The sequence below is a fragment of the Mus caroli genome, unplaced genomic scaffold (genome assembly GCF_978045245.1).
Source record: "Mus caroli unplaced genomic scaffold, Mus_caroli_1 scaffold_8, whole genome shotgun sequence".
In the NCBI taxonomy this organism is placed as follows: Eukaryota; Metazoa; Chordata; class Mammalia; order Rodentia; family Muridae; genus Mus; species Mus caroli.
This window is the reverse complement of record NW_028227263.1, coordinates 14,551,838-14,579,183: the sequence shown is the minus strand read 5'-3', so window position 1 is coordinate 14,579,183 and position 27,346 is coordinate 14,551,838. Positions and strand designations below refer to the sequence as shown.

General features: G+C 44.5%; 1 protein-coding gene across 13 annotated transcripts in view; it reads left to right on the top strand.

The window, feature by feature from the left end:
• The window catches only part of LOC110298075 (scavenger receptor cysteine-rich domain-containing protein DMBT1), a 104,527-nt gene that overhangs the window by 52,665 nt on the left and 24,516 nt on the right, over positions 1-27,346 (top strand). For 6 of the 13 annotated variants that reach the window (XM_085841238.1, XM_085841237.1, XM_085841233.1 and 3 more), the window contains 16 exons: positions 1,622-1,654; positions 2,570-2,602; positions 3,865-4,188; positions 5,159-5,188; positions 6,775-6,813; positions 7,551-7,577; positions 9,447-9,467; positions 10,102-10,249; positions 11,707-11,906; positions 13,033-13,062; positions 14,539-14,686; positions 16,150-16,349; positions 18,965-19,112; positions 20,565-20,764; positions 23,377-23,524; positions 24,981-25,180. In XM_085841238.1, coding sequence (XP_085697364.1) covers positions 1,622-1,654; positions 2,570-2,602; positions 3,865-4,188; positions 5,159-5,188; positions 6,775-6,813; positions 7,551-7,577; positions 9,447-9,467; positions 10,102-10,249; positions 11,707-11,906; positions 13,033-13,062; positions 14,539-14,686; positions 16,150-16,349; positions 18,965-19,112; positions 20,565-20,764; positions 23,377-23,524; positions 24,981-25,180 — 1,929 coding nt within the window. The remainder of the gene's footprint in view (positions 1-1,621; positions 1,655-2,569; positions 2,603-3,864; positions 4,189-5,158; positions 5,189-6,774; positions 6,814-7,550; positions 7,578-9,446; positions 9,468-10,101; positions 10,250-11,706; positions 11,907-13,032; positions 13,063-14,538; positions 14,687-16,149; positions 16,350-18,964; positions 19,113-20,564; positions 20,765-23,376; positions 23,525-24,980; positions 25,181-27,346) is intronic. The other 7 variants (XM_085841243.1, XM_085841242.1, XM_085841232.1 and 4 more) reach the window with 6 other exon arrangements.

Sequence of the window (27,346 nt, the reverse complement as noted above, 5' to 3'; positions counted from 1 at the left end):
CCAAGACTAATCAGGATCTAATATTCACAAGGTTACAGGACCACTTGTTTGCTAATGTTTTTTTTATGTACTATTTCTTGAGCCTCACCTCGCTCAGGCTAACCTTGGCCTTGCTATTTTTGGCAAGGGTCCCCCTGAACTCCTGATCATCTTTTGTGTAGTTTCTTTTTTTAATTTACCTTTTATTAGATATTTTCTTTATATACATTTTATATGCTATCCCGAAAGTTCCCTATACCCTATCTCTATCCTGCTCCCCTCTCCACCCACTCCTGCTTCTTGGCCCTGGCATTCCCCTATATTGGTGCATATAAAGTTTGCAATACCAAGGGGGCTCCCTTCCCAGTGATGGCTGACTAGGCCATCCTCTTCTCCATATGCAGGTTTTTCTGTAGTTTCCAGGTTCTAGGATTCCAAGATTTTGCTACCATGTTCAGCTGTTTTAATCACATTGGACATGAGGTGTATTTTACCTCCAGCCCAGATGTTTTTTTTCCTCTTCTTACAAAACAATAACTTTTGCTGCTGCTGCTGGTGGTGGTAGTGATCTTGTTGGTTTCCCCGCTGCTCCTGCTATCTCTTGGAATCCAGTGGAATCATAAGGCACAGAAATCATGGATGGAGTAGAGATGAGAGACACGGGTGTCACACTGATGGGCAGACCCTACCAGTCCCCACCCCTCCCTGTCATTCTTCTCTCTGTCCTCAGTCATGTGATGGGTGAAATTAGCTTCAGCCTCTTGTCAGAAGGGCTAGTGGAATATAGTCACTGATTCTTCCTCCCAAAATTAAAAATATTGCACATCATGAATGCTCAGCTATTACAGGTAGTATGTACTTTTAAGAGAACATATACATGTCGGGGAATCCAGAGGAAGATTTTTGACCAATTTCTAGAAAGGGCCAACCAATGCTTGCAGTTCTCTAGGGGGAAACAATCAGAGAGTGACCAGCAGAGGGCAGTAAGCTTGTGTCCTGCAGACCCAGAGCCTTCTTTGGGAACATCTTGGAAGGCTCAGTTGGCCTTTGCCAATCCTCATAGCACACTGTGACGATATCCAACAACAGCAACTGTGTTTCCATGTGAATTGCTGGTTTAACCATTGATACATAGTGTTTACTGTGCACAAGTCATAGGGAACATAGTGTGACTGTGGTGATCACCGCCCACCTGAGAATGGCCCTTAAAAGAACATGGCCCTGCAGGCAGCCACATTGTGACTGTGTTTATTCTGACCTCCCACAGTAATCACTGGAAGTTGCTTCCCTTGCTAGTTGTAGGCAGTTTCTCAGGAGGACTGTTTTACCTATGGTAATTTTTACACAGAGAGCTTCTGTTTGAACTACAGAATTATCCATATGACTTTTGGATACTCTGTGCTGTTGGTGAACTAGATCATTTTTCAGATGGAATAGATGCAGAGATGAAGACGAGTGAGGCCAAAAGATGTGCCTGACAGTTCAGTAGCCAGTTAAAGAAGGATCAGTGTCAGATTCCACAGTGCTTTACAGCATTTCTAGTGATGAAAGACCTTTACCATGGGAGACTGCAGCTCCTGCCTCTGGGTTCCTGAAGAGAGAGGACCAACACCCAATGAATTCTTCCTTTCTCCTTTTGCAGATGTGTTCCACCCAACTGAACAAACCACAGGAGGTAAGTTGTGCTATGTTGTATCCCTGTGGCCTAATGTCCTCAGAGCCCATAAGCTCACCTCTTTTCTTCCCAAGATTCTGCCCAGTTTATATCAGGAGCTGCTGTGTGGGGGAGAGGTCAATTCTTTCTGTATCCTGAGACCTGTGAAGGTTATGCAGAAGCTGGTTGCTTGGTGCCAGTGGGTTAATATCTTGATATCACCACTCCAATACCTAGCAAGAGTCAACTCTTGAAGGCACTGTTTCCAAGAGCTAGGGCTCTTTTAAAGTAATTTAAACATATGTTTGAAGTTTGTCTTTCATTTAAATGGGACATATTAGAATCATTTCCCAAACAGGAAAAAAAAAGAGCATGGTCAAGCACACACAAACACAGCCACACACACACACAACACACACAACCACACATACACAACACACGTACTCGCACACACCTATGCATGTAAGCACACATACAGTATTCTACCACTCATGATGCTGAGCTAGTAGGATCTTGACTTTCAGTCTAGCCTAAGGTGCATCCAGAGGTACTGAACCAAACAGGCTTCCCACACATCTGCTAGTGAATATTATATTGGTCTACCAGCCAGTGTCATTCTAAAAGAAGAATTAATTACATGTGTTTGTGTGAGAAACATTTTGCACTGGTTCCCTAGAGCTCAGTGGAAGTCCTATGTAGGCAAGTTAGAGCTAGGGTCTATGGATTAACACTTTCTATAAAAAAGACTTTGAGACTTGGAGAACTGAAGACTATGTAGATTTCTCACTAGTGTCAAGTCAAACAGCATTACCCAGATCAGACCCTGAATCACATCCCATCAGCAGGTTGACTGCACTTGCATGTCTTGGTTTTTCTCCATGGAGACTTAACATCATGTTTCTCATTTTTCTTCCTCATGTGTCTATGGACATACAGAGCAGACAACCGTTCCTGATTATACACCAATAGGTAAGAAAAGATTGTATAAATCTCTCACTGTAGGTCACAATGCTGATTGTATCCACAGCATTGACTTCCTTGTAACACTTAAGGGGATAGGATGGTGGGTGTGTGCTGTGAAGACTTAGAGGAGTTGGGGATGCCTCCTGATCCTGAGGACGTCCCTCCTGGCAACCCTGTCACTGTCTGTATTCCTCTGCCTGTGGAGGGGGTCAGTCAGCCTGCTGTCGCCTGACCTTCCCCTCTCCCTGTGTGTGGAAGTCAGTAGTGGAGTGGGTTCCAAAACTCCCCGGTCTCTACATTTAGTATTATGTCAGAAGAGACTCTGGGGTTAGAGTGATTAATATAAGGCAACCTTCCAGAGAGGTTGGGTGACAAAATGAGACTGATGACCTTTTATGAGACGCCATTCTGATTCACTTCAAGAGGGTGCCCAGTTGAGAAAGCTGTGTTTTAGTGCATGCTGGGTGCAGACATTTGTCTTGTTTAAATATGTTGGGTTGAACCTTGACATTAATGAAAAATTCACATCAGTGGTCTTAGTGACCAGCAGTGACAAAGCTTGGGGTCCTCTAGTGTGGTCTCATTCCAGACAGAGAGTGAGGTGGTAGAGGCATTCATGTGACCTGAGACAGTGGGGGACCAGTAGCTCCCTCTGGTTTATAATTTTGCATTGGGCCTGCATGCAGTTGTGATGTAAACTCTCCATCTTGTATATGTAAGCAGTTGTGAGAGCCTTTGCAAGGGACCATGAACTTTTGTTGTTGCATGAAGCTATCATTCTGCCCCTTTGGTTTCTCCTAGACTAACCTACTCTGCCTTCTCCTTTACTGCTGGCAGGTGTGGTAAGGATGGAGATGAATGTGCGCATTTGCAATGTGTGTGTGAGGATTCGGGAGGGCTCTGCATCCTCCTTCTCCTCAAAACACACTTGATTCTACAGTGCAGGACACTCCAAGGCCTTAGGTTCAAGGTAGAGTAGGTATCTTGTCACCATCCAGGGCAGATTCAACCCATGCCAACACAGTTTGCAGAAACCTAGGCATCCTGATGACAAACTCGGTCCTCATGTCTAGAACAGAGATAGAGGGCATTGTAGTGAGGGCTCACAGGCAAAGTGAGAGGGTACAGGTCTTTACAGGACAGTGTGGCCAGGATGCAGCAGCAGGAGGTGTTCATATCCCATATTGCTTTAAAGTTCATGAGGGAGCTGTCACCAAGTGTACAAGCGCCACAGGACCAACAATGCAGAAACCACCATGTCTTTCCAGGAACAGAATCTGGTTTGGCTGTGAGGCTTGAGAATGGAGGAGACAGGTGTCAGGGTCGAGTGGAGATCCTTTACCAGGGTTCCTGGGGCACTGTGTGTGACGACAGCTGGGACACCAAGGATGCCAACGTGGTGTGCAGACAGCTGGGCTGTGGCTGGGCTGTGTCTGCCCCAGGAAATGCCCACTTTGGACCGGGCTCTGGGTCTATTGTTCTGGATGACGTGGCCTGTACAGGACACGAGGACTATCTTTGGAGCTGCTCCCACCGAGGCTGGCTCTCTCATAACTGTGGACACCATGAGGATGCTGGAGTCATCTGTTCAGGTATAACCTAAAAGCCATCAGATATTGTCTTTAAGATTGTGCTTTTAGATGTCACTGAATTCTGTTCTCTGTGCTCTATTTGGGCTTCATCAATAGTGGGACTCATTGTGCATTGTTGAGTTTTTCTCACTCAGAGAACTGTCCAAAACTTTCACAGCTGTCTTGGAACTCTAGAGTTCCTTGGTGCAGAGCTAGGTCCCCAGTTTGAAGAAACACTGGTGTCTTCACATGTTCACTCTTGTAAGCTGTCCCATAGTATCTAAATGTTCCTAGGTACTGGTTTTAAGATTTAGCATCCAGCAACTCATACATAAAAACTATAATCCATTATTTTACCCGAGGAACATCCATTTGACTCCACTTCCTGTGGTCCTGACATCAGTCACAGAGATAGAGCTTTTGCAGGACACATGTGTTGCAGCTCTCCACTTTCTTTTGTTTCGTAGTCATTTGCGATTACCCATAATCATCTTAGGTTAGCACAGTAGCTAACCTAAAGTCAATGGCTCATTGACTAGCAAAGGTAGAAATCCAGATGACAGAGTAGGGTATAGGCTTCACTTGATGGTGATATACTTTGTGCTCATGAACCAGCTGTATTGGAGCAGTGAAGCAAGGAAGACCACATGTTTTCAACAGCATCCTCCTAACATGAGGGTAGTTGGTGGGTCTCCAGCAGCTCATCACTGAGACTAATTTCGGATGATTACCTCCACGGTCATGCAAAGAAGTTTGTAGCCTGTTTTAGTGGTAGCCATTACTTTCTTACTCCAGATAATGACTTATTGGTGCTCAGGTCCCGGCTTTGGCTGTGGGGTGCAGTGTGGATTTCAGTGAGTGTTATTTAGGTTTCTGGGTACTCTGGTTACAATAGAACATCAGCTCTCTGTGTAAAAACACCAACTCTGTCCCCCATGTTAGTCAAGGTGGGGTCTTGTTCTCTCTGTCTAATCTATCTTCTTTATCACAGATGCCCAAACTCAGCGCACAACCAGGCCAGGTGAGTCCCAGCAGCTTTCTATGGAAGATCTCTGTTCTTGGGAATCCCACTTTGGGATACATACTCTTCTCTTGCCACTTTGGTATTCAGAGGGCACTTTCTTATCCCAAACCCAAGTTTGCATCAAATATGTTGGTAGAGTAGTAGTTGAGACACTTGCAACTGAAATAAAAACCCACTCATGCAAGGAGCTTTAGCCCTTTTATATTCAAGATCTGTCTGCAAATCGATGTGGACATTCTTTGAACTTCTGAAACCATCAGCATTATTCAAGTCACTCCCTTCTATTTCCGAAAACCTGTATTGCTGCATGGTCACTTCCCCACCAACCCATATGTTCTGCATAGTTGCCTCCCTATGCTATGTGAGATGGATCAATGTGGGGAATTGCAGCTGGTATCCAGTTGAGCTGAGGTCTGAACTCCGATGGTCATAATTCACCTACATGACACGGTAGGTGTTCCCTCATGCTCCTGGAACTCCAGCCCCTGCCTAAGGTACTACCTCCCACAGCCCCCACAAAAGATGCATGGTCAGTATTCACAATAAGCAATGGCCCAAGCTTCTGACCTTCAGGCTAAACTCCTCCCCAGTTACCTAGCAACAGAGAAGACCATAAAAAGGGGTGGTCAGCCCCCACCTCACTCTCTTACTCCTTTGTTCCTTTACCTCTCACTTGTCTCACTTCTCTCCTCTTCCCTTTCTCTTTGTCTTCTCTCCTCTCTCCTTTCTCTTTGTCTTCTTCTTTCCTCTCCTCTCTCCCTCTCTCTCCCTCTTTCTTTCTAGCCTTCCCCCTCTTTCTCCCTCTCCCTCTCTCTCTTATACCTTCTCTCTTTCCCCTGCATTTCTATAATAAAGCTCTTAAACCATAGATAGTCTCTGTTCCTTCAAGTTCCACTGCGCACTCTGGTCAGTGTTGGGAACTTCTTCCCCTATTCCCTCTCTCCTACAACCCTGGTGGCTTTATCAAAGTAGCTCCGGGGGTGGGGTGGGGAGGGTGTCCCCAGGCAGGGCTGCCCCTTGGCCTCCCCCAGAAGAGTGGGATAGAGGAATGCCCACCCAGGGCTGAGTGGATAGGGTAGGTAGCAGTCCTCCCATGCCTGACTGGCCAGAGAATAGGGAAACTCTAGCAGGGCATGGGCCTCTTTTCCCTTCCCCCACTTCCCCCGGTCCCTCCCTTGGCTCCCCCTTAATTTTGTTCCCAACAGATCAAGAGGCAAGGAATGTTTTGTGATTCTAGTTGTCAGGAAAGCCAATTCTTCTATGTGCTACACTCTGTTGCTTTCGGCCTCTTTCTCCACTCTTTATCTATCTAAATCTGGGACATGGCGTCACATGTACCTGTCCCATATTTCGGTCCCCAAATGGACAGACAGAGTTTCTTAGAGAAAAGAATGTCTCAGAGAGATGTGGGAGAACATCCTTATGTCCTTTGGGCTTTGTTTCTTGCATGAGTATCTGGATTGGACCCCTGTGCATAAGTCACAAGTGCTGCTCTTGAATGGATTCTGCATTGTGTGGAGAACATTTTTTTTTGTGTGTGTGTCCATTTGTCTTCTAATCTTACATTCTGTTGCCATTTTCAGATCTGTGGCTTACTACTACTACCCCAGAAACTACAACAGGTAATGAGTCTTCTTACCGTGGGCTGGCTACCTGTACATCACAGGTTGAAACCTTGACTGGCTAATAAGAGATTAAGATGAAGGAGTTTCTTGCCTTGCTTAGGATCCTTTGTGTTTAGTCATATAGAAAGGAGTTTCACAAGATGCTGATAGGTTGTTGGTAGAGATCCCTATTCTGTTCACAGCCACACCAACATCGACAGAGTGGGTAGGACTCTTTCATATTCGTTCTGCCCCAGAGCCTTCAGCATTCTCCGTAAAGTACCAAGGCAGCATCTGTTGAGCCCACTTCACCTTCTGCTCGTCTTAGGAGAATCACAGACTTGCAGCACATAGTCAATTTTGCTAAACTTCACTTTTCTGTGAAATCATTTGCTATGGTGGTCCTTTCCTATGACATTTTTCTGGAAAGCATCATCCTTGCAAGAGTCATGTGACACGGGACAGCAGAGACTGTTCTTGTCATGCTCCTGAAGTCTAGATGGCATGATTCTTTTACCAACCAACTGTCATTCAGGACAATGCTATCAGTGCCCTAGGGCCCAGGGTCACCTCACTGGCACTATGATGGACACATGAGAGCATGGTCTGTGCCACCACGTGCCCTTGAGAAAAGACTCTCTGCTTCTCAGGCACAGTGCTTCTGTGTCCAGTGTTTCCATCTTGCTAGCACAGCGATCTTGACTACACTTTGATGTATCAGCCTTCCTTCTAATCTAGCTTTGTTTTCTCTCCAGAATTGTTGACTACAACTCCTTATTTTGGTAAGTTTGGGATGAGACCAAAGCATAGCTTTCAGCATTTCAACCAAGAGGATGGGGAAAAACAGGAATTCTGGAATCTTCTGGATGTCTTTGCTAGAGCACAGCTCAGAAAGACAAGGAGAAGGAATGGAATTAGAAAGAGGGCCTATCTTCCCTGTGTACACCCACAGTGATCCACTCTGTCCACAAAATCCATGTCGTACATACTCCATTCCAGAATTAATGAATAGGTTTGGAAAGACCTCTCAGAATGGAATCATGGAGTTGGACTCATGAGTGGGACACAAAATCTTCAATATGAGCCCTCGGTGGACATTTCCTAACCCATTCAGAATACCATGGCATTACTAGAACAGCAAGGTTTGGGATGTTGTAAGTCAGAATAGCAGAAATAGGTCCAGAGTCTAGAGATTCTCTCTGTTCATCAGAGAGAGTGACACCATATTTGCAAACACAGGCACACTTGAAATAACCCCTGGGATAGATGTCAATTACACCTGGATACTTTGTGTCCATGTAGCAGAGAATCTGCATCACTGGGCTAAGAGATTGGTACCCACAATCATCTGCCAGCCAATGGGTCAAAGAGGCTCAATGAACGATTTTCCCCACAATCATAGAGGACACCTTACTGTACTTTCCTAAGGACGGCCATTTTCCATCCATCCATCCACTGAAAAACCTGCACCTACTCCCACAAAGAAAAGCCATGAGGAGGGGATCCAGCATGTTCTCAGAATATGACCAGGGCTAGGAATTGCTTGTGTCAATTCCTGTCTCTGGTTCTGTGTTAGAGAACCCTAAGCACAAATTCCCTCACTGGGCCTTGATGTAGGTGTATATTTGCACAGCTTTTCAAGTACTGGGGTGGAGTCTGTGCTCATGGCTATAAATCCCTCCAGATCTGTGCCTCATGGGCAGCATGGGGAGAGATATCCTAAGAGACCTGAATGCTTTATTGTAAGGACTTGGTCTGGACATGGGGTAGTCACCCATAATTCACTGGGCAGACACAAACTATAGGATCCATCTTGTCAACAAATGCATCTTCTTGTGAGGTGGGAGCAGAATGTGGGTACTTAATGACCCCATGAGTAGTATCTTCCTGGCAGTGAGTATGGCCACACCCTTGCTCTGAGGCAGCAGATGAGTACAACTCAGACTGTTATGCTCAGCATCATGCACAAAGGACCAGGATGGGCAACTTCTCTTCAAGACTCTGACATGACTTCTTTTTCTCACAGTTCCTTCAACCATAGCTGGTAAATCTTGACTTCCTTCAACTCTTCTAATCCTATCCATACATACTCTGGTCACAGCTATGGCCAACAGCTCCAGAGTGGCTGGAACTAAAGTAATCTGTCTGCCTTAGGACCTTCCCCTCTCTCTATAGTACAAAGGCAGCATCTCTTGTGACAGCCTCACTCTCTGCTTAATTCAGTGGGATATGAGAGTTGCAGCACTTAATCCACTTGGCTAACTGTCACTTCCTGTGAAACATTTTCCCCCAGATGCCCTTTCCAATGTTATTCATTCTGAAAGCATTGTATCTTGCAAGATTCACGAGATATTGGGCAACAGAGACTGTTCCTGCCAGGTTGCTAAGGTGTAGATGGCATGATGCTTTTCCCAAGCAACTGTCATTCAGGACAAAGTTGCAGTGTCCCCGGGGGTCAGGGCCACATCATTGTTAATATGAAGTACACATGAGAGCTCAGTCAGGGACACCGCATGATCTCAAGGAAAGGACTTTGTTACTCTCAGCTACAGTGCTTCTGTGTCCATGGTTTCCCACTTCTAACCATAGGTGCCTGGGCAGAATCTTGGTGCACAAAACTTTCTCTAATTTAGCTTTGTTTTCCTCTGCAGATTGGTGGACAACTACTTCTGGTAAGTCTGGGAAGAGGCCAAACTTCTCTTTCAAGCACTTCATCTAAGAGTTGGAAAGAGTTGGGAGTTCTAGGATCTTTTTGTAATCTGCGCTGGAGCACAGCTCACAAACACAGGAGAAACAAAAGCACTGGAAAGAGGGTCTATCTTTCCTGTGTCTATCTCCAGTGAAGACTTTCTGTTCTCTAGAAAGACTGACACTCTTATCAGCAAAGATATGCACACTTGAAATAACCCCTGGGATAGGTGTTAATTATACCCAGACCCTTTGTGTCCAGGTAGCAGAGAATCTGCACCACTTGTCTAAGAGATTGGAACCTACAGTCACCTGCCAGTCAGAGAGTCAAAGAAATTCAAGGAAAGCTTTTCCTATGAGCACAGGAGACGGAAGACTGTGGCTTTGGTAGCACTTTCCATTTTTGATCCTCCCATCCACTGAACTATTTGAACCTATTCCCACAAAGGAAAGACACAAGGAAGGAATCCTGCATGTTCTCAGAATGCCACCAAGGCTAGGTTATCTCCTGTCTGTTCTGCCCTTGGAATTTTGGTCAAACCTGACTCTTACCCCTGGCTGTAACCTGTACAGTATGATCCAGGGTTCATCAGCATTTCCATACTTTTCTGTTTGCAGACTACAGCTGTGGAGGTTTCCTGACCCAACCCTCTGGGCAATTTTCCAGTCCATACTACCCTTCAAACTATCCTAACAACGCCAGATGTTCGTGGAAAATTGTGGTCCCCAACATGAACCGTGTGACAGTGGCCTTCACAGATGTGCAGTAAGTGTGTGTGTGCAGAGGAGATGTGATAGAGAATTGTGGGGAGCTTTGAAATCATGGGATGAGAGTCATGTTGGCTTTTGCAATATGGGTTCCATTTTTGATATATAACAAGAGTCTCCCAGGGAGGATGTAATGGGTGCTAAAGCACATTGCAAATACTCTGTCTTTTAGTCCCAGGTTGTCATGAATTTGCACTAAGGCCATGTGGAGCCATGTTCTAAATCCTCAGATAGAAGGAAGGGGCTGGAATGCCTGTTTGCCTCACCTTGTTGATCAGCAAGTGACCAGAGAATGGCAACACACTTGGAGCCCTTACTCAGTGGAATGGAAGGGTGGTGGCCTAGGGAGTGACCTAGGGTCTTGGGTGCACATTAGGACAGTGCTGCTAATGAGGGTACCTATTTGGTGCAAAGCTTTCCCCACAGCTCCTTCTCAGTCCATGAGGCACCAGGAGCAGGTCAGTGCAATTCCACTGAAGTGAGTAAGGTCCCAGCACTTATCAACTAAGCTGTGTTCCCAGGTGCTCTCTTGGTATCTATAGTGGCTTTGCAAGTCTCTGCTGTAGAACTACGTATACATAGTTTCAGTGTCCTTGTTAGGACAATTTGAGAGTGCACCTGAGGCAATCTGTTCCTATGCAGGAGGCTCTTCAGTCTGTTCTTGTCAGGACACCACTAACAGTTACCAGCACAAGGTAACACTTTATGAAGCCACCTCACTCTCTAATCTTCCCTGCTCCTTCTGGTAATATAGTATTTTGTCATAGCTTCTTTGTAGTGTTTCTATGTGAACATGGATTTCAGTATTGCTCTCAGTACATGAGAAACTTGAGGGTCAGAGAGTTCCAGTGACTTATCTTATGGTGTTTATAATTTTGTTAGATTTTTATTTAATGCATGTGAGTGTATTTTGTGTAGATGTATGTCTCTGGATCGCATGCTTGCCTGGTCCCCAGACAGATCAGAAGAAGGTGTTTACTTCCCTGGATACGGAGGTTATCACAGTAGTGAGCCTTGTTGTAGGTGCTGGGAATCGAACCTTTAGTTCTCTAGAACAACAGGCAGTGCACAGAACCACTGAGCCATCTTTCTACCACTTGACTTGAGTGTATGTCTCCCTTTTTCATATTCACTAGAGATATTTGTTTTATCCCAAAGATAATTGGGGACTTTGTGAAGGAACCAATTAGAATGTCCTCAGGTGACCTTCCTGTGTTGGTGTAAAGGCTGTCAAGGAGAGGTATTATGGATTACATATCTGTGAGCCACAACGGTAGAATTATACAAGGGATGCTGGGCATGGGAAGATAGATGAATTACCTTTGGATGCCAGGAAGCCATCTACTCTTCAAATAATGTAGATAGTCACTGTTATCAGGACAATGGCTCCTGAGATTTAAACCCCACATCACATTCCAGACACAGAAAAGGGGGCTTTTTCTTTTGTGTCCTCAGGCTTGAAGGAGGCTGCAACTATGACTATATCCTGGTTTATGATGGCCCTGAATACAATTCTTCTCTCATTGCTCGGGTGTGTGATGGGTCCAATGGATCTTTCACCTCAACCGGAAACTTCATGTCCGTAGTCTTCATCACAGATGGCAGTGTGACAAGACGAGGGTTCCAGGCTCACTACTACTCTACAGTCAGCACAAGTAAGTTCCCTTGTAGGAATGAATGTCCATGTGGGATCGGGGATGTCACAAGGAACTATTTGAGCCTAAACATTTCTGAGTTTGTGACAAGGGCAATAGAGTGGTACTGTGGGTCCCATGCTTGCTGAGAAAGACTGTGGCCCATTAGTCTTGTTTCTGACTTGGGGAAAGAGAGGCTTAGGCCAGTACTTACTGATGGGATGTACAATGGCTTTCCTGTCATCATCAGACACTAAAAGTCAAAGGTGATTTTTCATAGGTAGTGAGAAAATCAGTGCTAGGCATGGAAGATGTCATCATGCTTGGACCTTTGTGACTTTCCAAAGTGTGGGACACTGGTCATGCCTTTTCACCAAGCACATTTGGTTTCTATCTGAAGGAGAATAAATTAGTAGATATGAAGATGGACAGAACACAGACGCAGAGGTTGAGTTCTTAGTAAAAGTTGCCACGTAGACCTCACAGTGTAATGGAGAAGGACTGAGGACTGATGTCCAAGGTCTTTTGTTCAGCAAGGAACATAAGGGTAGACATTGTCCTGAGCTAACACCTGAGTTGACACTGCTGCTACTCTTGGCTGTGGAGTTGCTTTATTGAACGTGAAAATGATTACTGGACAAAACATTCTGCTTGTGTCAATTCCTGTCTCTCGTTCCCCATTAAAGAAATGCTTAGCACAAATTCATTCCCTTGGCCTTGATGTCAGTGTGTGCCTCTGCATAGCCTTTCAGGTACTGAGGTAGAGTCTGTGCTCATGGCTAGAAATCCATCTACATCTGTGCCTCATGGCCAGTGTGCTAAAGATGTTCTTAGAGACAGGAATTGTCAAGTGTAAGGACTTGCTTTGACTTGTGGAAGTCATTCACCCATAATTCAGTGGGCAGACACAAACTACAAGATCCAACCTCTCAACAAATACAGAAACAAACCGCTTTATGTGGTGGAGATAGAGTATGGGATCCTTAATGTCCCCATGGGAAGCATCTTTGTGCATTGTATATGGTCACACACTTTCAATGTGGCAGCAGGTGAATACAACTCACTCTAGTGTGCTCAGCATCATGCACAAAGGACCATGACAGACAACTTCTCTTCAAGGTTCTGACATGGATTTTCTTTCTCACAGCTCTTCCAGTGCCAATCCCAACCCGAGATGGTGAGTCCTAACACCCTTCAACTCCTGTCTATCTACACATCTATTATGGCTACAGTCACGGCCTTCAGCTCCAGAGTGGGTGGGACTCCAGTATTCTGTGTGCCCTAGGATCTTCCCATCTCTTCATGTAGCACAAAGGCAGCATGTGTTGTGACAACATCCCTCTCTATCGGACTCAGTGGGATATTAGAGTTGCAGCACTTAATCCATTTGGCTAACTGTCACTTCCTGTGAAACATTTTCCCCCAGATGCCCTTTCCTATGTAATTCCTTCTGAAAGCATTGTATTTTGCAAGATTCACGAGATATTGGGCAACAGAGACTGTTCCTGTCAGGTTGCTAAGGTGTAGATGGCATGATGCTTTTCCCAAGCAACTGTCATTCAGGACAAAGTTGCAGTGTCCCTGAGGTCAGGGCCACATCATTGTTCATATGACCTACACATGAGAGCTTAGTCAGGGTCAAAGCATGCTCTTGAGGAAAGGACTTTGTTACTCTCAGCCACAGTGCTTTTGGGTACAGGGTTTCCCACTTCCAACCTTGGGTGCCTCAACAGAATCTTGGGCCACAAATTTTTTCTAATCTAGCTTTGTTTTCCTCTGCATATTGGTGGACAAGTACTTCTCCTGGTAAGTCTGGGGAGAAGCCAAACTTCTCCTGCAAGCACTTCAAGTAAGAGAATCAAGTAAGAGATTCAGGGATTTCAGTGTTCTAGGAACTTCTTGTAATCTGTGATGGAGCACAGGTCACCAAGAGAAGAAACAAAGGCACTGAAAAGAGGGCTTATCTTCCCTGTGTCCATCTCCAGTGATCCACTGCCCACCCTATTCCATCTCCTATTCATTTGATCAGAGATTTAATGAGTACGTTTGGAAACAACCCACAGGAGGATCTCCTGTGGTTGGAATTCCATGTCTTCACTAGGAACCTTTAGTAGACAATGTCTATCTGATTCAGAATGCCATGGATACCAGAAGAAATAGGCTTTGGATGCTCTAAGTCAGAATAGCAGAGCAGTGCTTCTTGTAGATCTGCTGTTTTCTAGAAAAGTGACACTCTTAACAGGAAAGATATGCACACTTTACATAACCACTGGGATAGGTATTATATCCAGTCCCTGTGTGTCCAGATAGCAGAGAATCTGCACCACTGGTCTAAGAGATTGGCACCTCCATTCATCTGCCAGCCAGGGAGTTAAAGAAATTCCTGTTAAGGTTCTCACCAAGAGCATGGGAGACAGAAGACTACAGATTTGATAGAACTGTTCATTGTTGATCCACCCATCCAGGGAACCACATGAACCTACTCCCAACTAAAGTAGGGGTCCTGCATGTCCTCAGAATATGACCAAGGCTAGGTTATCTCCTGTCTGTTTCCTCCCTTGGAATTTTGGTCAAACCTGACTCTTGGCCCTGGTAATTGTCTATGCAGTGTGATCCAGGGTTCATCAGCATTTCCACACTTTTCTGTTTGCAGACTACAGCTGTGGAGGTCTCCTGACTCAACCCTCTGGACAATTTTCCAGCCCATACTACCCTTCAAACTATCCAAACAATGCCAGATGTTCCTGGGAAATATTGGTCCCCAACATGAACCGTGTGACAGTGACCTTCACAGATGTGCAGTAAGTGTGTGTGTGCAGAGGAGATTTGATAGAGAATAGTGGGGAGCTTTGAAATCATGGGATGAGAGTCATGTTGGCTTTTGCAATATGGGTTCCATTTTTGATATATAACAAGAGTCTCCCAGGGAGGATGTAATGGGTGGTAAAGCAAAAGAATTTGAAAATACTCTGTCTTAAAGTCCCAGGTTGACATCAATTTGCCTTATAGCCATGGGGTGCCATGTTCTGAAAAGTCAGCTAGAAGGAAGGGACTCTAAAGCCTGTTTGTTGATCAACAAGTGACCAGAGAAGGGGAACACACTTGGAGTCCTGACTCAGTGAGATGGAAGGGTGGTGGCCTAAGGAGTGACCTAGGGTCTTGGGTGCACATTAGGACAGTGCTGCTAATGAGGGTACCTATTTGGTGCAAAGTGTTCCCCATAGTTCCTTCACAATGCATGAGGCACCAGGAGGAGGTCAGTGCAACTCCACTGAAGTGAGTAAGGTCCCAGCACTCATTGACTAAGCTGTGTTCCCAGATCCCCTTTTGGTGTCTATAGTGGTTTTGCACTATACACACCTTCTCTGCTGTACAACTACCTATACATAGTCTCAGTGTCCTCCTTAGGACAATTCAAAAGTGCACCTGAGGCCATCCGGTTCTATGCAGAAGGCTCCTCCGTCTGTTCTTGTCAGGACACCCCTGACAGTTACCAGCACAAGGTAGTAATATTTTAGAAGTCACGTCCCACTTCAACCTTCCCTGTTTCTCCTGTTAATATTAGTATTATGTCATAGCTTCTTTGTAGTGTTTCTATGTGAATTTGGAATTCAGTTTTGCTCTCAGTACATGAGAAACTTGAGGGTCAGAGAGTTCAAGTGACTTGTCTTGTGGCAATTTTTAATAATGTTAGATTTTTATTTAATGCGTGTGAGTGTTTTTGTGTAGATGTATGTCTCTGGATTGCATGTTTGCCTGGTCCCCACACAGGTGAGGAGAAGGTGTTTAATTCCCTGGATAGGGAGGTTATCACAGTAGTGAGCTTTGTTGTAGGTGCTGGGAATCGAACTTTAGTTCTCTAGAACAACAGGCAGTGCACAGAACCACTGAGCCATCTTTCTACCACTTGCCTTGAGTGTACGTCTTCCTTTTTTATATTCACTAGAGATGTTTGTTTTTTCCCAAAGATAATTGGTGACTTTTGATCGAACTAATTAGTATGTCCTCAGGTGACCTTTCTGTGTTGATGTAAAGACTGTCAAGGAGAGGAATTATGGAGTACATATCTGTGAGCCACAAAGGTAGAATTTTACAAGGGATGCAGGGCATGGGAAGATAGATGAATTACCTTTGGATTCCAGGTAGCCATTTACACTTCAAATGATGTAGTTAGTCACTGTTATCAGGACAATGGCTCCACAGATGTGAACCCCACATCATATTCCAGACACAGAAAAGGGGGCCTTTCCTTTTGTGTTCTCAGGCTTGAAGGAGGCTGCAACTATGACTATATCCTGGTTTATGATGGCCCTGAATACAATTCTTCTCTCATTGCTCGGGTTTGTGATGGTTCCAATGGATCTTTCACCTCAACTGGAAACTTCATGTCCGTAGTCTTCATCACAGATGGCAGTGTGACTAGGAGAGGGTTCCAGGCTCACTACTACTCTACAGTCAGCACAAGTAAGTTCCCTTGTAGGAATGAATGTCCATGTGGGATTGGGGATGTCACAAGGGACTATCTGAGCCTAAGATTTCTGAGTTTGTGACAGGGGCAATAGAGTGGTACCCTGGGTCCCATGATTGTGGAGAGGGACTACAGCCAGTAAGTCTTGGTTCTGACTTGGGGAAAGAGAGGCTTAGGCCAGCACTGACTGATGGGATGTAAATGGCTTTCCTGTCATCATTAGACACTAAAAGTCAAAGGTGATTATTCTAGAGATAGTGAGAAGTCAGTGCCAGGCGTGGTAGATGCCAGCATGGTTGGACTTTTATGACCTTTCCAATGTTGGGACACTGGTTATGTCTTTGGATCAAGCACATTTTGCCTCCATCTGAAGGATTATAAATTATTAGATATGAAGATGGACAGAACACAGACTCAGAGGTTGAGTTCTTAATCAGAGACACCATGTGGACCACAGAATGTAATGGAGAAGGACTGAGGACTGATGTCCAAGGTCTTTTGTTTAGCAAGGAGCATAAGGGTAGACATTGTCTTGAGCTAAAACCTGACTTGATGCTGCTGCTAGTCTTGGCTGTGGAGTTGCTTTATTACACGTGAAAATGATTACTTAACAAAATCTTTTGCTTGGGTCAATTCCTGTCTCTCATTCCCCATCAGAGAAGAACTTAGCACAAGTTCATTCTTTGGGCCTTGATGTTGGTGTGTGCCTCTGCATCGACTTTCAGGTACTGAGGTAGAGTCTGTGCTCATGGCTGGAAATCCATCTACATCTGTGCCTCATGGCAAGAGTAGCTGAAGATGTCCTTAGAGTCCTGAATGGTCAAATGTGAGGACTTGCTCTTTACTTGTGGTAGTCATTCATCCATAATTCACTGGCGAGACACAAAGTACAGGATCTTACCTCTCACAAATGCAGACACAAATGTCTACATGCAGTCAGAATAGAACACTGATTCTTAATGACTCCATGGGAAGCATCTTCTTGTATTGTATATGATTACACACTTGCAATGAGGCAGCAGGTGAGTACAACTCACTCTGGCATGCTCAGCATCATGCACAAAGGACCATGATAGACAACTTCTCTTCAAGGTTCTGTCGAGGGTTTTTTTCTCACAGCTCCTCCAATGCCAATCCCAACCACAGATGGTGAGTCCTAACCTCCTTCAACTCCTCTCTATCCTTTCCACAGCTATTATCACCACAGTTATGGCCATCAGCTCCATAGTAGCTGGGATTCCATTATTCTAGCTACCCTAGGATATTCCCATCTCTCCATAAAGATCAAAGGCAGCATGTGTTGTGACAACCTCACTGTCTTTTTGACCTAGTGGCATATGAGATTTGAAGTACTTAATCCATTTGGCTAACTGTCACTTCCTGTGAAATGATTTCTTCCAGATGCCCTTTCCTATGTAATTCTTTCTGATAGCATGCTATCTTATAAGAATCATGAGATATTGCACAACACAAACTGTTCTTGTCAGGATCCTAAGGAAAAGATGGCTTGATTCTTTTCCCAAGCAACTTTCATTCAGGAAAAAGTTGCAGTGTCCCTGAGGTCAGGTCCACATCATTGTTAATATGAAGTACATATGAGACCTCAGTCAGGGCCACCATATGGTCTCAAAGAAAGGACTTTGTTACTCTTAGCCACAGTGCTTTTGTGTCCACAGTTTCCCACTTCCCACCATAGGTGCCTCGAGAGAATCTTGGTGCACAGACCTTTCTCTAATCTAGCTTTGTTTTCCTCCGCATATTGGTGGACAACTCTTTCTCATTGACTGTCTGGCAAGAGACTAAACATCTCTTTAAGCACTTCAACTAAGAGTTGGAGAGAGTTGGAAGTGCTAGGATCTTCTTGTAATCAGTGCTGGAGCTCATAAAAACAAGAGGAAACAAGGCACTGGAAAGAGGGCCAATCTTTCCTGTGTTCATCTCAGTGATCCACTTGGTCCACCCACTTCCATCTCCTATTCATTTGAGCAGAGATTTACTGAGTAGGTTTGGAAACAGCCCACAGGAGGATCTCCTGTGGCTGGGTTTCTATGTCTTCACTAGGAACCTTTAGTAGACAATGTCTATCTGATTCAGAATGCCATGGATACCAGAAGAAATAGGCTTTGGATGCTCTAAGTCAGAATAGCAGAGCAGTGCTTCTTGTAGATTTGCTGTTCTCTAGAAAAAGTGACACTCTTAACAGGAAAGATATGCACACTTTACATAACCGCTGGGATAGGTGTTATATCCAGTCCCTGTGTGTCCAGGTAGCAGAGAATCTGCACCACTAGTCTAAGAGATTGGCACCTACATTCATTGCCAGCCAGGGAATTAAAGAAATTCCTGGTAAGTTCCTCACGATGAGCACAGGGGACAGAAGACTGCATATTTCATAGAACTTTCCATATTGATCCACCCATCCAGGGAACCACATGAACCTACTCCCAACTAAAGTAGGGGTCCTGCATGTCCTCAGAATATGACCAAGGCTAGGTTAACTCCTGTCTGTTTCCTCCGTTGGAATTTTTTGAAACCTGACTCTTGGCCCTGGTAGTTGTCTGTGCAGTGTGATCCAGGGTTCATCAGTATTTCCACACTTTTCTGTTTGCAGACTACAGCTGTGGAGGTCTCCTGACCCAACCCTCTGGACAATTTTCCAGCCCATACTACCCTTCAAACTATCCAAACAATGCCAGATGTTCCTGGGAAATATTGGTCCCCAACATGAACCCTGTGATAGTGGCCTTCACAGATGTGCAGTAAGTGTGTGTGTGCAGAGGAGATGTGATAGAGAATAGTGGGGAGCTTTGAAATCATGGGATGAGAGTAGAGTTGCCACTTACAATACAGGTTCCATTTTTGACCTGGAATAAGTGTCTCCCAGGGAGGATGTAATGGGTGGTAAAGCAAAAATTTTGAAAATAATCTGTCTTAAAGTCCCAAGTTGACATGAATTTGCCATATAGCCATGGGGTGCCATGTACTGAAAAGTCAGCGAGAAGGAAGGGGCTGTAAAGCCTGTTTGTTGATCAGCAAGTGAGCAGAGAATGGGAACACACTTGGAGTCCTGACTCAGTGAGATGGAAGGGTGGTGGCCTAGGGAGTGACCTAGGGTCTTGGGTGCACATTAGGACAGTGCTTCTAATGAGGGTACCTATTTGGTGCAAAGTGTTCCCCATAGTTCCTTCACAATCCACGAGGCACCAGGAGGAGTTCAGTGTACTTCAACTGAAATGAGTAAGGTCCCAGAACTCATTGACTAAGCTGTGTTCCCAGGCCCTCTCTTGGTGTCTATAGTGGTTTTGCAAGTCTCTTCTGTACAACTACCTATACATAGTCTCAGTGTCCCTCTTAGGACAATTCAAGAGTACACCTGAGGCCATCTGGTTCTATCTGGTTCTCCTCAGTCTGTTTTTGTCAGCACACCCCTGACAGTTACCAGCACATGGAAGTAACAATTTTGAAGTCACGTCCCACTTCAACATTCCCTGCTCCTCCTGTTAATATAGTATTGTGTCATGGCTTCTTTGAAGTGTTTGTATGTGAACATGGAATTCAGTGTTGGTCTCAATACATGAGAAACTTGAGGGACAGAGAATTCCAGTGATTTGCCTTGTGGGGATTTTTTATTTTGTTATATTTTTATTTAATGCGTGTGAGTGTATTTTGTGTAGATGTATGTCTCTGGATTGCATGTTTGACTGGTCCCCACACAGGTGAGGAGAAGGTGTTTAATTCCCTGGATAAGGAGGTAATCACAGTAGTGAGATTTGTTGTAGGTGCTGGGAATCGAACCTTTAGTTCTCTAGAACAACAGGCAGTGCACAGAACCACTGAGCCATCTTTCTACCACTTGCCTTGAGTGTACCTCTTCCTTTTTTATATTCACTAGAGATGTTTGTTTTTTCCCAAAGATAATTGGGGACTTTGTGAAGGAACCAATTAGAATGTCCTCAGGTGACCTTCCTGTGTTGATGTAAAGGCTGTCAAGGAGAGGTATTATGGATTACATATCTGTGAGCCACAACGGTAGAATTTTACAAGGGATGCTGGGCATGGGAAGATAGATGAATTACCTTTGGATTCCAGGTAGCCATTTACTCTTCAAATGATGTAGTTAGTCACTGTTATGAGGACAATGGCTCCACAGATGTGAACCCCACATCATATTCCAGACACAGAAAAGGGGGCTTTTTCTTTTGTGTCCTCAGGCTTGAAGGAGGCTGCAACTATGACTATATCCTGGTTTATGATGGCCCTGAATACAATTCTTCTCTCATTGCTCGGGTTTGTGATGGTTCCAATGGATCTTTCCTCTCAACTGGAAACTCCATGTCTGTAGTCTTCATCACAGATGGCAGTGTGACAAGACGAGGGTTCCAGGCTCACTACTACTCTACAGTCAGCACAAGTAAGTTCCCTTGTGGGAATGAATGTCCATGTGGGGTCGGGGATGTCACAAGGGACTATCTGAGCCTAAGATTTCTGAGTTTGTGACAAGGGCAATAGAGTGGTACCCTGGGTCCCATGTTTGCTGAGAGGGACTATGGACAGTAATCTTGGTTCTGACTTGGGGAAAGAGAGGCTTAGGTGAGCAATGACTGATGTGATGTACAATGGCTTTCCTGTTACCACTAGATTCTAAAAGTCATATGTGATTATTCAACAGAAAATGAGAAGTCAGTGCCAGGCATGGTAGATGCCAGCATGGTTGGATCTTTGTGACCTTTCCAATGTTGGGACACTGGTTATGTCTTTGGATCAAGCACATTTTGCTTCCATCTGAAGGGTTATAAATTATTAGATATGAAGATGGACAGAACACAGACTCAGAGGTTGAGTTCTTATTCAGAGACACCATGTGGACCTCAGAATGTAATGGAGAAGGACTGAGGACTGATGTCCAAGGTCTTTTGTTTAGCAAGGAGCATAAGTGTGGACATTGTCTTGAGCTAAAGACCTGACTGGATGCTGCTGCTAGTCTTGGCTGTGGAGTTGCTTTATTACACGTGAAAATGATTACTTAACAAAATCTTTTGCTTGGGTCAATTCCTGTCTCTCATTCCCCATCAGAGAAGAACTTAGCACAAGTTCATTCTTTGGGCCTTGATGTTGGTGTGTGCCTCTGCATCGACTTTCAGGTACTGAGGTAGAGTCTGTGCTCATGGCTGGAAATCCATCTATATCTGTGCCTCATGGCAAGAGTAGCTGAAGATGTCCTTAGAGTCCTGAATGGTCAAATGTGAGGACTTGCTCTTTACTTGTGGTAGTCATTCATCCATAATTCACTGGCGAGACACAAAGTACAGGATCTTACCTCTCACAAATGCAGACACAAATGTCTACATGGAGTCAGAATAGAACACTGATTCTTAATGACTCCATGGGAAGCATCTTCTTGTATTGTATATGATTACACACTTGCAATGAGGCAGCAGGTGAGTACAACTCACTCTGGCATGCTCAGCATCATGCACAAAGAACCATGACAGGGAACTTCTCATCAAAGTTCTAACATGGATTTTTCTCACAGCTCCTCCAGTGTCATCCTAACCACAGATGGTGAGTTCTAACCTCCTTCAACTCCTCTGTATATTCTCCACAGCTATTATCACCACAGTTATGGCCATCAGCTCCATAGTAGCTGGGATTCCATTATTCTAGCTACCCTAGGATATTCCCATCTCTCCATAAAGATCAGAGGCAGCATGTGTTGTGACAACCTCACTGTCTGTTTGACCTAGTGGCATATGAGATTTGAAGCACTTAATCCATTTGGCTAACTGTCACTTCCTGTGAAATGATTTCCTCCAGATGCCCTTTCCTATGTAATTCTTTCTGATAGCATGGTATCTTGCAAGAATCATGAGATATTGCACAGCAGAAACTGTTCTTGTCAGGATCCTAAGGAAAAGATGGCTTGATTCTTTTCCCAAGCAACTTTCATTCAGGAAAAAGTTGCAGTGTCCCTGAGGTCAGGTCCACATCATTGTTAATATGAAGTACATATGAGACCTCAGTCAGGGCCACCATATGGTCTCAAAGAAAGGACTTTGTTACTTTCAGCCATAGTGGTTCTGTGTCCACGGTTTCCCACTTCCCACCATGGGTACATTGAGAGAATCTTGGTGCACAGTCCTTTCTCTAATCTAGCTTTGTTTTCCTCTGTATATTGGTGGACAGATCTTTCTCATTGCATGTCTGGGAAGAGGCTAAACTTCTCTTTCAGCACTTCAACTAAGAGGTGGAGAGAGTTGGGAGTATGAGGATCTTCTTGTAATCTGTGCTGGAGCATGGCTCATAAAGACAAGAGGAAAAAAGGCACTGGAATGAAGGCCTGTCCTCCCTGTGTCCATCTCCAGTGATGCACTGTCCACCCTATTCCATCTCCTATTCATTCAATCAGAGATTTAATGAGTAGGTTTGGAAACAGCCCACAGGAGGATATCATGCTTTTGGGATTCCCTTCAATAGGAACCTTTAGTAGACAATGTCTATCTGATTCAGAATGCCATGGATACCAGAAGAAAGAGGATTTGGATGCGCTAAGTCAGAATAGCAGAGCAGTGCTTCTTGTAGGTTTGCTGTTCTCCAGGAAAAGTGACACTCTTAACAGGAAAGATGCACACTTTACATAACCACTGGGATAGGTATTATATCCAGTCCCTGTGTGTCCAGGTCACAGAGAATCTGCACCACTAGTCTAAGAGATTGGGTCCTACATTCATCTTCCAGCCAGGGAGTTAAAGAAATTCTTGGTAAGGTTCTCACCAAGAGCATGGGAGACAGAAGACTACAGATTTCATAGAACTTTCCATTTTGATCCACCCTTCCAGGGAACCACATGATCCTACTCCCAACTAAAGTAGGGGTCCTGATGTCCTCAGAATATGTCCAAGGCTAGGTTATCTCCTGTCTGTTTCCTCCCTTGGAATTTTGGTCAGACCTGACTCTTGGCCCTGGTAGTTGTCTGTGCAGTGTGATCCAGGGTTCATCAGCATTTCTACATTTTTCTGTTTGCAGACTACAGCTGTGGAGGTCTCCTGACTCAACCCTCTGGACAATTTTCCAGCCCATACTACCCTTCAAACTATCCAAACAATGCCAGATGTTCCTGGGAAATATTGGTCCCCAACATGAACCGTGTGACAGTGGCCTTCACAGATGTGCAGTAAGTGTGTGTGTGCAGAGCAGATGCTATAGAGAATAGTGGGGAGCTTTGAAAGTTTTGGGATGAGAGTAGAGTTGACACTTAAAATACAGGTTCCCTTTTTGACGTGGAATAAGAATCTCTCAGGGAAGATGTAATGGGTGCTAAAGCAAAGGAATTTGAAAACACTCTGTCTTAAAGGCCCAGATTGACATAAATTTGCCATATAGTCATGGGGTATCATGTTCTGAAAAGTCAGTGAGACAGAAGGGACTGTAAAGCCTGTTTGTTGATCAGCAGTGAGCAGAGAATGGGAACACACTTGGAGTCCTGACTCAGTGAGATGGAAGGGTGGTGGCCTAGGGAGTGACCTAGGGTCTTGGGTGCAATTAGGACAGTGCTGCTGATGAGGGCACCTATTTGGTGCAAAGTTTTCTAGATAGTTCCTTCACAATCCATGACGCACCAAGAAGAGGTCAGTGCAATTCCACTGAATGAGTAAGGTCCCAGCACTCATTGACTAAGCTGTGTTCCCAGGTGCTCTCCTGGTGTCTATAATGGTTTTGCAAGTCTCTGCTGTACAACTATCTATACATAGTCTCAGTGTCCTTCTTAGGACAATTCAAGAGTGCACCTGAAGGCCATCTAGTTCTATGCAGGAGGCTCCACATTCTGTTTTTGTCAGGACACCCCTGATAGTTAACAGCACACAATAGTAACATTTTATGAAGTCGCATCCCACTTCAACCTTCCCCTTTTCTCCTGTGAATATAGTATTTTGTAATGGCTTCATTGAAGTGTTTCTATGTGAACATGGAATTCAGTGTTGCCCTCAGTACATGAGAAACTTGAGGGTCAAACAGTTCCAGTGACTTGTCTTGTGGCAATTTTTTTATTTTGTTATATTTTTATTTAATGCTTGTGAGTGTATTTTGTGTAGATGTATGTCTCTGGATTGCATTTTTGCCTGGTCCCCACACAGGTGAGGAGAAGGTGTTTAATTCCCTGGGTAGGGAGGTTATCACAGTAGTGAGCCTTGTTGTAGGTGCTGGGAATCAAACCTTAGTTCTCTAGAACAACAGGCAGTGCACAGAACCACTGAGCCATCTTTCTACCACTTGCCTTGAGTGTACCTCTTCCTTTTTTATATTCAGTAGAGATGTTTGTTTTTTTTTCCAAAGGTAATTGGGGACTTTTGAAGGAAAAAATTAGGATGTCCTCAGGTGACCTTCCTGTGTTGATGTAAAGGCTGTCAAGGAGAGGTATTATGGATTACATATCTGTGAGCCCCAAAGGTAGAATTTTACAAGGGATGCTGATCATGGGAAGATAGATGAATTACCTTTGGATTCCAGGTAGCCATTTACTCTTCAAATGATGTAGTTAGTCACTGTTACCAGGACAATGGCTCCACAGATGTGAACCCCACATCACATTCCAGATACAAAAAAGGGGGCTTTGCCTTTTGTGTCCTCAGGCTTGAAGGAGGCTGCAACTATGACTATATCCTGGTTTATGATGGCCCTGAATACAATTCTTCTCTCATTGCTCGGGTGTGTGATGGGTCCAATGGATCTTTCACCTCAACCGGAAACTTCATGTCCGTAGTCTTCATCACAGATGGCAGTGTGACAAGACGAGGGTTCCAGGCTCACTACTACTCTACAGTCAGCACAAGTAAGTTCCCTTGTAGGAATGAATGTCCATGTGGGGTCGGGGATGTCACAAGGGACTATCTGAGCCTAAGATTCCGGAGTTTGTGACAAGGGCAATAGGGTGCTACTCTGGGTCCCATGCTTGCTGAGAGGGACTGCAGCCAGTAAGTCTTGGTTCTGACTTGGGGAAAGAGAGGCTTAGGCCAGCACTGACTGATGGGATGTACAATGACTTTCCTGTCATCATTAGACACTAAAAGTCAAATGTGATTATTCAACAGATAGTGAGAAGTCAGTGCCAGGCGTGGTAGATGCCAGCATGGTTGGATCTTTGTGACCTTTCCAAAGTGTGGGACACTGGTTATGTCTTTGGATCAAGCACATTTTGCTTCCATCTGAAGGATTATAAATTACTAGATATGAAGATGGACAGAACACAGACTCAGAGGTTGAGTTCTTATTCAGAGACACCATGTAGACCTCAGAATGTAATGGAGAAGGACTGAGGACTGATGTCCAAGGTCTTTTGTTTAGCAAGGTGTATAAGGGTGGACATTGTCCTGAGATAAAGACCTAACTTGATGCTGCTGCTAGTCTTGGCTGTGGAGTTGCTTTATTACACGTGAAAATGATTACTTAACAAAATATTTTGCTTGGGTCAATTCCTGTCCCTCATTCCCCATCAGAGAACTTAGCACAAGTTCATTATTTGGGCCTTGATGTTGGTGTGTGCCTCTGCATCGACTTTCAGGTACTGAGGTAGAGTCTGTGCTCATGGCTGGAAATCCATCTACATCTGTGCCTCATGGCAAGAGTAGCTGAAGATGTCTTTAGAGGTCTGAATGGTCAAATGTAAGGACTTGCTCTTTACCTGAGGTCTTCATTCATTCATAATTCACTGGGGAGACACAAAGTACAGATTCCTACCTCTCAACAAATGCAGACCCAAATGTCTACATGCAATCAGAACAGAATACTGATTCTTAATGGTGTATGGGCAGCATCTTCTTGTATTGTATATGGTTACACACTTGCAATGAGGCAGCAGGTGAGTACAACTCACTCTGGCGTGCTCAGCATCATGCACAAAGGACCATGACAGGCAACTTCTCTTCAAAGTTCTGACATGGATTTTTTTCTCTCAGCACCTCCAGTTTCAATCCCAAACATAGCTGGTGATATTAACCTCCTTCAAACTCCTTTTTATCCTCTCCACAGCTATTATCACCACAGTCACGGCCATCAGCTACATAGTAGCTGGGATTCCATTATTTTAGCTACCCTAGGATATTCCCATCTCTCCATAAAGATCAAAGGCAGCATGTGTTGTGACAACCTCACTGTCTGTTTGACCTAGTGGCTTATGAGATTTGAAGCACTTAATCCATTTGGCTAACTGTCACTTCCTGTGAAATGATTTCCTCCAGATGCGCTTTCTTATGTAATTCTTTCTGATAGCATGGTATCTTGCAAGAGTCATGAGATATTGCACAGCAGAAACTGTTCTTGTCAGGATCCTAAGGAAAAGATGGCTTGATTCTTTTCCCAAGCAACTTTCATTCAGGAAAAAGTTGCAGTGTCCCTGAGGTCAGGTCCACATCATTGTTAATATGAAGTACACAGGAGACCTCCATCAGTGCCACCATATGGTCTCAGAGAAAGGACTTTGTTACTCTCAGCCACAGTGCTTCTCTGTCCATGGTTTCCCACTTCCCACCATGGGTGCCTCGAGAGAATCTTGTGCACAGACCTTTTTCTAATCTAGCTCTATTTTCCTCTGCATATTGGTGGACAACTCTTTCTCATTGCATGTCTGGGAAGAGGCTAAACTTCTCTTTCAGCACTTCAACTAAGAGGTGGAGAGAGTTTGGAGTTCTAGGATCTTCTTGTAATCTGTGCTGGAGCTCATAAAGACAAGAGGAAACAAGGCACTAGAAAGACGGCCTATCTTCCCTGTGTCCATTTCCAGTGATCCACTGTCCACCCTATTCCATCTCCTATTCATTCAATCAGAGATTTAATGAGTAGGTTTGGAAACAGCCCACAGGAGGATCTCTTGTGTTTGGGATTCCATATCTTCAATAGAAACCTTAGTAGACAATGTCTATCCATTTCAGAATGCCATGGATACCAGAAGAAATAGGATTTGTATGCTCTAAGTCAGAATAGCAGAGCAGTGCTTCTTGTA